At 46.4% G+C, this 12,797-nt stretch overlaps 1 protein-coding gene across 1 annotated transcript in view; it reads left to right on the top strand.

Annotated features, from left to right (window-relative positions):
* Positions 1-12,797, top strand: part of DNAH10 (dynein axonemal heavy chain 10) — a 952,322-nt gene that overhangs the window by 51,739 nt on the left and 887,786 nt on the right. The window contains 1 exon segment of the mRNA XM_029571350.1: positions 11,269-11,384. Within this exon segment, the coding sequence (XP_029427210.1) occupies positions 11,269-11,384 (116 nt within the window).

Consider the following 12,797-nt stretch of genomic DNA (forward strand, 5'->3'; position numbering starts at 1 on the left):
GAAAGCAGATAAACTCAGCAGAATCTTCCACCCAATCAGAGGTGGACAATATCTCCTACGCTGGGATACTCAACACATAGACCTCTTTCCATTGGAAGCCAACTAGAAAGTCAAAGTTTGCTTAATTCTTCCCAGTGCACAGAGGTTATGTCAGGATGCCTTCCTGATACCTTGGATGAATGGCCTCTTATACGCCTTTCCACCAATTCCGCTAACTCTCACGCATAGTACAGAAATGCACACAGACAAGGCAGAAATGATTCTCATCACTCCTGCTTGGCTGAGACAACCATGGTATGCTTCTTCATCTGTCCAAATCCAACCACCAATTCCGTTGGGGACTGACCCCATCTCCTTTCACAGGATGAGGGAACCTTATTCATCCATGTACTCATCTTCTTCAGTTGACGGCATGGAGATTGAGTGGCAAGTATTGAAAGAGCTGAACCTCCCTTCCACTATCACAGATGTATTAATAGCAGCTAGAAAGCTTTCTACTAGGAAAAATTACGCTTTCAAATGGAAACCATATTCTGCTTGGTGCAATCAGCAAGGAGTTAACCCCTTTGACTGCCCCCCACAAATGTTACTTTTGTATCTACATACCTTATGTCTTTTGGGTTTAGCAGTTACAATCTATTTGAGTACAACCCAAGTGCCATAGCAGTGTTATCACTCAACCAAAAAACAGATTCGTCCATCTCTTCTCATCTCCTCATTTTCAAAGTTTATGAGGGGTCTAAATCACATCCATCCACCTCTTCAGAAACCTCAGATTCCGTGGGATGTAAATCTAGATCTCTGTTCAAACCCATGAGAGGCCACATCCTTAAAATATTTAACCTGGAAAGTTCTCTTCTTAGTAGCCATCACATCGGCAAGGTGAGTAAGTGAATTTCAAGCCCTAGTAATCAACTTCCATTCTTCAATTCCACCAATATAAAGTCTTATTAAACCCTTCCTTCCTACCAAAAGTGGTCTCAATCCTTTCACTTGAATCAATCAATCTCGTTACCAGGATCTTTTTTCCGAAACCACATTCTAACGACCGTCAAAAGACTCTTCACACATTGGACTGTAAAAGGGGCCTTGGCTTATTACAAGAGCAGAACTCAATCAATAAGACATACATCTCAACTATTTGTCTCTTTTAACCCAAATAACCCAGGACAACCAGTTTCTAAAAGAAGTCTGTCAAATTGGCTTACAGCTTGTATAAGTTCTCTTACTCTCAGAAATCCGAGACTTTATCAAATCAATTAAACCTCATCAGATCAGAGCCACAGCCACTTCCATAGCACATTTACAGGGCATTTCAATTCAAGACATTTGGAAAGCAGCGACATGGTCTTCAACACACACTTTTACATCTCATTACTGCATGGATCAGCAGTCTGCCGCAGAAGTGCACTGGGATCGGCAGTTTTACAACCACATCCAAAACTGCTAATGGCTGTCCACATTACATAGGTTTGCACTTCATCATATCAAACCTTTACATGTGAGCAACCTATTTGCTTGGGACTTCCCACGCTACATGGCTAAATGAACCTGCTTATCGACGGAAAAAAGCCAAGTTTGTGTACCGTAAATTGTGTTTTCCGTAAGGCAGGGAATTTAGTCATGCAAGCCCACCCACCTCCCTGGATAGCCATTCCTTGTGGCACCTACACTCGCATCTAGCTTGAAAACAATCTGAGGAGATGGTTCAAGGAGTACGGGAACACCAGCTAGGAGAATAAAGCTCCGCCTCATGATGACACGGATGATGTCACCCACGCTGCATGGCTAAATTCCCTGCTATCTACAGAAAACACAGTTTATGGTAAGCAAACTTGCTTTTATCTAGTTAAAGGTTGCAGCTGAATATGTACCCGGGATTAGCGGTCACCACTTAGCCAGATAACTACTTATCCAGCTAAATAGGTGACTAAGTAATGGGATTAGAGGAGTAGCCTAGTGATTAGAGCAGCAGGCTACAAACCAGGTAGACCAGTCTTCAAGTCTCACTGTCACACGCATGTTATAAAATAGGGGCATCTGTGTGTGTGCAGTGGCAACTGTGCACACATGGACACCTGCATGCTGGTCTTAAAAATCTACCTTTAATAATACATACCATCTGAAGATGTGCTACTACCAAACTCAAAGAGTAATGATGGTGTCTATCTCCTTGGAGGTGACACACCAACTACAAAATTAAAGGAAATACTAAAAAATACAGTATGTCACTTTTATACCACCATGTGATAGAGTATATGACAGAGAGTCCGGCAATATAACCAGTCCGCTGTTTCTTCTCGGTTCGTCCAGCCAGGAGACAGCACACTAGTGCTACTACAGACGTCGGAAAGTAAATTGCTGTCCCGTTGGCAAGGTCCATATGAGGTGCTGGAGAAGATGGGCCCAGTGGATTATAAAGTGACCCAACCTGACAGACTGAGGAAGGCCCAGATCTTCCACATGAATCGATTAAAAAAAATGGGTTGCTCTGACTTGCAGTCTGGTCCAAGAAGAAGACTTTGGTCCAGACGTTTCACAAACTTCTGAATCCCATATGGGGACCAACTTTCCACAATGCAGAAAGTGGACCTGGATAAACTAGTGACTCGGAATAAAGATGTCTTCTCGACTATTGCCTGGGAGAACTCACTTAGTTTATCACAATATTATTACAACCCTAGGAGTAATAGTTAACAACGGCCCTGCCGGGATTCCCGAAGCCAGGAGGCAGGAGGTAGAAGCTGAGGTGAAAGAAATGCTTCGACTGGAGTAATAGAGGAATCCAATGGTGATAGGTCCTTGCCTATTGTAATGGTACCTAAACCGGATGGTAGTATCCAGTTCTATATTGACCTCCGGAAGGTCAATGAGGCTTCGAAGCTGGACGCATACCCGATGCCCCGCGTGGATGAACTTATTGAACGCTTGGGGAACTGCTCAGTTTATCTCCACGCTTGATTTGACAAGGGGGTACTGGCAAGTTCCCCTGGCGCCAACTGCGAAGGAGAAGACGACTTTTTCAACACCGAAGGGACACTTCCAGTTTACTGTCCTGCTGTTCGGACTTTATGGGGCTCCAGCTACCTTCCAATGCTTGGTAGACCGCTTACTATGCCCACATCAGGGTTATGCAGCAGCCTATCTTGACGACATAGTCATTTACAGTGGAGACTGGGAGACACACCTAAGGCAATTACAGGCCGTACTTACAAGTCTACGAAAGGCTGGATTGACAGCCAACCCCAGAAATGTAAATTAGGGGGTCAAGAAGTACAATATCTGGGATACTCCCTTGGGAGAGGGAAAGTCCACCCACACACATGGAAAATAGAAACAATTACCCGAGTCCAGTCCCAAAGACAAAGAGTAAGGTGAGAGCCTTTTTAGGCCTCATCGGTTACTATCGACGGTTCATACCAAACTTTTCAGAAAAAGTGGAGCCCCTCACATGCCTATTACAAAAGAAAGCCCCAAAGAAGGTTAGATGGTCTGCAGAGGCGGAGGAAGCCTTCCAGGGTTTAAAGAAAGACATATGCTCGGAAACCTGTTCTACTAAGCCCGGACTTTACCAAGCCCTTTATAGTATAGACAGACACATCAGAGGTGGGGCTTGGAGCCGTCCTCACACAAGAGAAAGGAGACGAAGAACACCCAGTAGCCTTCATTAGCAGGAAGCTACTACCCCGAGAGAGACGCTACTCAACAACAGAGAAGAGGCCTTAGCTGTCAAATGGGCCTTGGAGGCTTTTCGTTATTACCTACTGGGGCCGCCAGTTCACACTGATAATAGATCACCAACCCTTGTCTGGGTCGCTCGGATAAAGAGTCCAATGGGCAGATAATGAGATGGTTTCTGGCACTCCAACTATTTTGACTTTAAAGTCCGACACAGAGCAGGGAAGGCGAATATAAATGCAGACTTCCTTTCTAGAGAAGTCTCTCTTGTACAGGCAGGCGCTCAACTAAGGAAGATTGAGCTGAGGGGGAGGGAATGTGATAGAGTATATGACAGAGAGCCTCAGACTGCCTTAACGGACCGGCTCCAGCTATCTGGCCCGGTCCACCTTAAGACAGGAAAGGGATCCTCGGGTGGGGGCGTTTCACTGAGGTAAAAGATACAAAGGTGAGGCCCTGAGAGAGTTAGATAGGGACCCAGGGAGAAGAAGGAAGCTGTAAAGGAGTGATGTGCTCTTTGGAAAAACTGTTCTTGCATTGTCAGTCTGCTGAGGTAAGCAGCCATTTTGATTCTGTCTTGCTGAACTTTTTGTAATTAAACTGTTGAAAAGCAGAACAGACTCCAGCCTGGTCTGTTCTCTGACCTTCTTCCTGTCTTAGACAGCTCCAAGGGCATCACACACCACTAGATTGATCACAACATCAAAAATTAAAAATCAACATTAAAAATTATAGGAAAATTGGTTCTTACCTGCTAATTTTCGTTTCCTGTAGTAACCAAGGATCAGTCCAGACCGCAGGATTGTTGTCTCCCTTCCAGCAGATGGAGTCAGAGAAAAAAACTGAAAGGCACCCCCTCTTACACTGGTGGGCCACCTTCAGTATAATCCATACCATAGCAGAATGAGAAATATCATAATCTTTAACATAAGAACCAATGGCTATATCAAACCACTTAAGAAAAAAGGAATTGCATAATGTGGAACTTATGTACATGGAGGGATCTTCTTAGTGTTTGGGTAATTGCCAAGTTCTTGTGGCCTGGTTTGGCCTCTGTTGGAAACAGGATGCTGGGCTTGATGGACCCTTGGTCTGACCCAGCATGGCAATTTCTTATGTTCTTATGTCTATAAGCAACTTGAATGCTACCTCGTTGAGAATATTCTGCAGAAGGAAAATGATACCAAGCGGACTCTCCAGACTCCAAGGGCAGGCGTCTGGACTGATCCTTGGTACTACAAGGAACGGAAAATTAAGCAAGTAAGAACCAATTTTCCTTTCCCTATACGTACCAGGATCAGTCCAGACCGCTGCAAGCTACCCTAAATGGGGTGGGACCTGGAGAGTCCCGTTTGGAGAACACTGCTGCTGAAGCAGTCAACATCCGGGTCCCGGATGTCAAACGGTAATGCCTCGCAAAGGTATGTAAAGATTTCCAGGTAGCTACCCTGCAAATCTCCTGTGGCGAGACAAATTGACTTTCCGCCCAAGACGCCGCCTGAGACTGATTGAATGCGCCCTTAGACCATCTGGTACTGAACGCCCAAGCCCGATGTAAGTCAAGGATATGGCATCCTTCAGCCACCTGGCAATGGTAGCCTTAGAAGCTTTCTGTCCCTTCTTAGGGCCACACCATAAGACAAACAGTGTGATCAGACAATCGAAAGGCATTGGTAACCTCCAGATAGCGAAGTAGAATCCACTTCACATCCAACCTATGTAATTCGCGAGCCTGAGGCGAGTCGCCGATCCAAATGAGTAAACACAGGTAACTCCACTGTCTGATTCAAATGAAACCCCGAAACTACCTTCGGCAGAAAGGAGGATACTGTTTGAAGGGAAATTCCCGAGTCCGAAATCTGGAGAACGGGCTCCCAACAGGACAACGCTTGAAGCTCCGATATGCGTCTAGCCGAGTGATAAGCCACCAAGAAAATCGCCTTGAGAGTCAGGTCTTTCAAGGTAGCCCGCTTGATAGGTTCGAAGGGAAGACTGGAGAAGCCTATCAAGCCTCGGAGAACCAGGTTTAAACTCCACGAAAGGACAGACCTGTCTAACCGGAGGATGCAGATGCTTTGCGCCCTTCAAAAAAGTGACACATACAGATGAGTTGTGAGAGAGACGCCGTTAATCTTTCCCCGCAAACATACAAGGGCCGCCACCTGCACCCGAAGAGAACTGCACGCTAACCCTTTCTTCCGTCCCTCCTGCAAGAATGCTAGAATATGTACAATGGAAGCACGTCGCAGGGACACATTCACCCCGCCACACCAGGTGTCAAAAACCTTCCAGACCCGAACATAAGCAAGAGAAGTGGATTTCTTGCGTGCCTGCAGGAGGGTTGAAATAACTGTATCGGGGTGGCCTCTTTTCCTCAACTGTCACCTCTCATAAGCCAGGCCGCTAGACAAAAGCGATCCACTCGATCTCAAAATACTGGACCTTGTCGAAGAAGATTCGGTAGATGATGAGTCGAAGCGGGCCGTTGACCATCAGATTGACCAGATCCACGAACCAGGGGTGCCACAGCCATTCCGGTTGCCACGAGGATAACTGGTCCCGTGTGCATATCTATGTGCCTTAGAACCTTTCCCACCAAGGGCCAGGGAGGAAACATACAAGCAGGATGTCACAAGGCCACAGGAGGATGAGGGCATCGACCCCTTCCGACCCGTGCTCTATTCAACGACTGAAAAAACCGAGCCGCCTTTGCATTTCTCTGGATAGCCATCAAGTCCAGGCGAGGCACGCCCCACTGACGAGCCAGGAGGCCTATGGCTTCCTCGGACAACTCCCACTCTCTGGGATCCAGATGCTGACGACTGAGAAAATCCACCTGAACGTTGTCAACTCCGGCTATGTGAGAAGCCGCCAGACGGACTAAATGGCGCTCCGCTCAAACCATCAGACGGTCGGCCTCTGCAGCTACTCTTGGTACCCCCCTGATGATTGATGTAAGCCACCGCTGTTGTATTGTCTGACAACACCCACACAGACCAATGGCGAACCAAAGGAAGAAAACTGTGCAACGCCAGATGCACCGCCCTGGTTTCCAAGCGATTGACGGACCATTTCGCCTGTTGCCCCATCCAACTACCTTACGCCACCTGGGATTGACAAACCCCTCCCCAACCGGAGAGGCTGGCATCCATCGTCACTATTTATTTATTTAACATGTTTTGTATACCATCATTCGGTTTCGCCATCATAACGGTTTACAGTAATCATAATAGATGGACAGAGTAACATCAGGGTTTTTACAGAGATTATTATAGTTGAGAAACGAGTTAGGTAACAATGGAAGAAATAACAGGGAGGGTGTTAGTTATTAAAAAATGGAAAAGGTTCTTGAGAGGCGTATCGTGGGTTTTGTGGTTTTGCTGAGATTTCATGTGTGGACAGATGGTATCTCTGATTTCTTGGTTTTGAAGTGGGTGGGAGTCGGTTAGTGTTGATGACTGAGAGCGTCTGAGTAGGCTCTGGTAAACAATCAGGTTTTTAACTCTCTCTTTTTTTTAAATGTCTTGGTGTCTGATTGAATTCTTAGATTGAAAGGTAAGGAGTTCCATAGAGAGGGGCTGGAGATGGATATAGCTCTCTCACGGGTTGTTAATAGATGCGTGGTTTTTGCGTGAGGGATTTTGAGGAGGCCTTTATTCATTGAGCGAAGGTTCTTTTTTGGAGCATGTAATTCAATGTGTTTGATTAGCCAGTAGTTTTGTTGTCCTGTGATTATTTGTGTAGGATTGTTATAATGTTGTAGTCTATTCTGTATTTTATTGGGAGCCAGTGTAAAGAGATGAGGGTTGGTGTAATATGTCTTGTTCCTTGGTTCCTGTAAGGATTCTGGCGGCTGTGTTTTGCAGAATTTGGAGTGGACGGATGGTAGCAAGAGGGAGGCCAAGGAGTAGGGCATTGCAGTAGTCCTAAGCTTGAAAAGAAGAGAAATTGCAGGACTGTTCTGAAATCATTCTGTGTGAGGAAAGGCTTAAGACGGCTGAGAGTCAGTAATTTGTGATAGCCTTCTTTAATTTTATTTGTAAAATATCACTATCACCCATTGAGGTTCCTCCAGATCCATACCGCACTACAGGTGGGCCGGAATCAACCACCACTGGAGACTGGACCGGGCAGGTTCCAAGAGCAGTAATCGGATCTGGAACTCTTCCGACTTCGGATCCCAAGGAGAAAGCAATGTTCTTTGAAAAGGCCTCATATGGGCGAAGGCCCAAGGGACTAGTTCCAGAGTAGACGCCATAGAACAAAGCACCTGCAAGTAATTCCACACTTGGGGTAACGGTAGGGACAATAGCTGCCGAACCTGCGCCACCAGCTTGGTGGCCCGCTCCTCCGTGAGGAAGACCTTGCCTATTGTTTTATCGAACCGAGCCCCGAGGAAGTTCAGAACCTGGGATGGAATCAACTGACTCTTGGCGTAATTGACGATCCACCCAAGAGATTGTAGCCGGCGGAGCACTGACTGAACCGCCGCTTTGAACAGCTCCTCCGACTTCGCCCGGCTCAGCCAATTGTCCAGGTAGGGATGTACCAAAATCTCCTCCTTCCGTAGCGCTGCCGCTACAACCACCATCAGCTTGGTGAATACATGGGGAGCCATGGCCAATACGAACGGAAGGGCCTGGAACTGGTAATGCTCGCCCAAAATCATGAACCTGAGATACCGGCGAAAACGCTCGTTGATCCCTACGTGAAGGTAGGCCTCTGTCAAGTCTAAAGAAGCCAAAAATTCGCCCGAGTGGATGGCCGCAATGACCGAGCGGAGGGTTCTCCATGCAAAAACGAGGCACCCAGAGTGCCTTTTTCACTTTCTTGAGATCCAAAATTGGGGCGGAAGGAGCCCTCCTTCTTGGGGACCACAAAGAAGGCCAAGCCTGCGATCTCTGCGACGGCTGCTGGGACGTATAGGAAGGCCCTGCCCTGACGAAACCGGCACTGGCCCCTGAACCTAGGGCAAGCCGAACCAAAGGTCCTAGGGAGTTCTAGGCTTGTCCACCGGTAACTTGTACACTTTGTTTTCGCCTAGGGACTTAAGGGCCTCCAGGTCCTCTCCGAACAAGAATTTCCCCTTAAATGGGAAATTGCCCAACTGAGTCTTGGAGAAAACATCGGCCGACCAGTTGCATAGCCATAGGAGCCTTCTGGCTGAAACTGCAGACGCCATATTGCGCTATGACGCCCGCGGAAGATCATACAAGGCATCCGCTGTATAAGCCACCGCTGCCTCCATACTATCAGCTTGCTCAGCTTCCACCGGAGGCAACTGCTGCGTGGTAAGCATCTGCTGTACCCATCTAAGGGTCGCCCTTTGCATGAGGCTACTGCACACCGCTGTCCGAATGCAAAGGCCGAGACTTCAAAGATGCGCTTGAGAAGGACCTCCAGTTTCCGATCCTGAAGGTCCTTAAGGGTGGTCGCCCCTGCCACTGGGATGGTTGTATGCTTGGTGACAGCCGAGACTGCTGCATCCACTTTGGGCACCTTAAGGACTGCTAAGGCGTAGTCTGGTAAAGGGTAAAGGTTTCACCACACAAAAGCCAACTCCTCTCCTCTCCTAATATATATATTTCATGGGAATAGTTTATGAAATGATACAGCGTTAAGAAATATTTTATCTAATCGCCGGCTACTTGAGCTAAGTATCTCTTTTGGAATTAAGTAACTAGACGTTACAACCAAGGTTACAACTAAGTTAAAGCTTTTAACATTGTTAATTAGCTTTCAGTAATAAAGTGAAAAAAAGACAGTAAATAAAACATTTTTTAAAAATGACATAAGGGAGATGGTATATGATTACAATTATGGTGCCATAAGAGCTGATACTGTCTGAGGCCCTATGTGGGCAGGAGATGGTGGATAGACAATAATAGGTGCCGAGTTTTATGATACCTGTCTCCTTATGTATAAATAATTGAAAAACATTTATAAATATTTTGTTTTTGGGAATAGTGTTTCCCTCTCTGTGATTTTTTGGTAAAGGGTAAAGCATTTTCATAGCACGTCCCACCCGGAGGTTGGCCTTGCATCAACATCGGGTGAAACAGAAAGCCTTCGGAGGAGCTTTAAGTACCAAGAGAACCGGATCCCCTTTGGAGACCTCAGTGCTAGGTTGCGGTGCCTCAGTATCCAGCTCCTCCAGCACTTTGGAAAATCGATGTTCTAGCTCTTCCTTCTGAAACAGCCTAAGAACCCTGGGATCATCCTCCTCCACTGGGGCGGCCTCATCAACGTCCCCATCTCCGTTCTCAAGGAGAAGGTCCTGCGCCCCAGGACCTGGTGGATTTGGAGTTGAAAACCCCAAGGGATTAATGGCATTCCGGCCAGACTGCCCCCTAGAGGTATCCAACCCCCTGATGGCCTGAGGATCTTGGGTGGAGGAGGTACTGGCTCCTGCAACTCAACTTCCGCTTCTAAAAAGGCTTTGTGCATTAGAAGCACAAACTTAGAAGAAAAGGAATGCTGTCTCTTTAAGGCCCCCCCCCGGGGGAGGGGCCATATCGGGAGGAGAGGCAGGGTCCTAGGTCAGCAGGCCGCACAGGGCTCAAATTAGGAGGTGACAGTGTAGGAGGGATCTCCCCTCCCCCTGCAGCCAGCTCCTCTTCCTCCCCTCGTGAGGAAGGCAAAATGGCCGCCTTTCCAGCATTAGACGGGGACAGCCCAGCCCGAGTGCAGCGGGAGTGCAACCTGCATCCGCCCCTCGAACATGCTGACAGGCTTCCTCTGGCACTCCCCGATGGTCCTTCACCACCGGGAGACATCTAGCGCAGAGGCCATCGTGGGAGAGCCGTCGGACCGGCTCTCCGCAAGCGGAGCACGAGGCACCCCGCGGCATGGCAGAAGGTAAGGTCAGCAATCCGGTGCCAAAAACGCCCCTCCGGAGCCCCTGGAACCTAGATGGCAAGAATTTAAACCTCTAAAAGTTTCTCTTTTTTTTTTTTTTTAATGCTGTCAACCAGGGGAAAACTGGCGTCCCTGGGACCACTAACACTGCAGGGCACACCCGAGGAATGCGTACATCTCAAGGTAAAGGGAGGAGAGGGACCGGCACCGGTGAATCTCCCCACTTACCAGTCGGCGGGGCTCCAGGAATGCGGCTATCGGGGCATCCCACCCCAGCCGAGTCTCTACCAAGGTGGACTTGGGAGTCGTATTCAACTTCAGCAAAGAACAGAAGTAACTAACTTTAACTTTTTTTTTTTAATTAGCTTGAGGTAGCCAAGGAATCCTTCAGAAAGAATAGGCTTTCTGGTAAATTTAAGTAAACCCCCCCCCCCCCCCTTTTTTTTTTTTTTTTAACAGGATTAGGACCGCAGGTTCTGTCACCCTCATCTGCTAGTCAGAGAAAATACTGGAGGATCACAGGTGGCACACCAGTGTGAGAGGGGGTGCCTTTCAGTTTTTTTCTCTGACTCCATCTGCTGGAAGGGAGACACAACCCTGCGGTCTGGACTGATCCTGGTACGTACAGGGAAAATACGTTTATTTTTGGTAAGCATTTTTTGTTCTATTATTACCAGTGTTATGCACAATGCCGATTCTGTTGTAGTTTAAACATGATCTATTTCTGTTTAGAAACCATCAATGAACCCAATGATATGACTGAAGCTATTGATGAAATGCCCAAGGTTCTTGAATATGGTATTCTAAATGGACATGCTTTATTGATGCTCAAGCCTGTTTTCTCACAGGTAAAGATGGGGTCTTTCATATAAATAAAAGTTTTTCTGTTGCTGTATAGAAGTGAGTCATAGGCATTTAGAGGGTAAATGTTCAAAGGCATTTCCATGGCTAAAATAAGGCTTTCCCTGAGAAATGGTAGTCCTTACACATGGGTGACATCATCGGATGGAGCCTGACATGGAAAAATTATGTCAAAGTTTCTAGAAACTTTGGCACACTGAGCATGCTCAGAATGCCACTATCCACACATCCTTGCGGGGTCCCTCTTCAGTCTCTTCTTTTCCTTGGAGCTGTTGTCTCGCGTTGTGGAGCTTGTGCTTTTTTCTTTTGGAAAACTACATTCCATGGTTGGTTTTTCGACTTTTCTTGTGCCGAGTCCCTCTTCCTTCTCCCCGGCTTTAGTTAGTTTTTCGTTTGGTGCAGTCTGTTCCCCTTTTGCGGAGTCCTTTGGGGTCCGCCGGTCATCGACTGCTCATCAGTTGTTTTCTTTATCATGGCGTCATCGAGCTTTCGTGGCCCATGGATTTTATAACATGCACGCATGCTGGGAACCATGCGCACATGGATGCACGCACACTTTTTAAAATCTACCCCTTGGTTTGAAAATTGCCACCACACCTTAAAAATAAATAAAGCCACATTTCTGTAATAATTATTGCCTGATAATTGCTATGAAATACTGGAGGCATCATACCATGGGTAGAGACAGGATCAGGTGATATGGGTAGACTAGTTACGCTGAGGTAGTTCTGGTCTTTTGACCTAATAGTGATTGTAGTACAACTTAAAAAGCTCAGTTAGTGTATGCAGATCTTTTAAATGGTTAAAATAAATCTTGTACTCATAACCAAAATTTCTACAAATAAATACATGTACAATACGGTGCAAATGATACAAGTTTGCATCTGGTGCTGAACAAGTCTGAGTGATTGTGACATGCTAAGGAGTTAATTTGCTTGGGTACTAGGAAAAAGGCTGACGGTCATGTGCAATTTTCAGATGACGTAGGAATGGTGTAGTAATCTCCAGATACATTTCTGTCCATTTCTTTATTACAGTAGTACTAATAGAAAATAAACTGAGTTGAAAAATGCAACACATGAAAGATAAAAGCTGAGTACTCCCAATATTTATAGAGCGAAAAGGTGACCATTGTATATAAAATGCAATTACTTACAATGTGTTCTGCAAATATATGAAAAAATATATTAAAAAAAGTTTTTCCGACCTATGATTATATCAGTAGATGCTATAAGCAAACATAAGTCACATACAGTGTGAATAATTGCATCTTCTCCTAGGACAAGCAGGATGGTAGTCCTCACACGTCGGTGACATCATCTGATAGAGCCCGGCACGGAAAACGTTTGTCAAAGTTTCTAGAAGCTTTGACTAGCAGACTGAGCATGCCCAGCCTGCTA

Source organism: Rhinatrema bivittatum, chromosome 11 (assembly GCF_901001135.1).
Source record: "Rhinatrema bivittatum chromosome 11, aRhiBiv1.1, whole genome shotgun sequence".
Lineage (NCBI taxonomy): Eukaryota > Metazoa > Chordata > Amphibia > Gymnophiona > Rhinatrematidae > Rhinatrema > Rhinatrema bivittatum.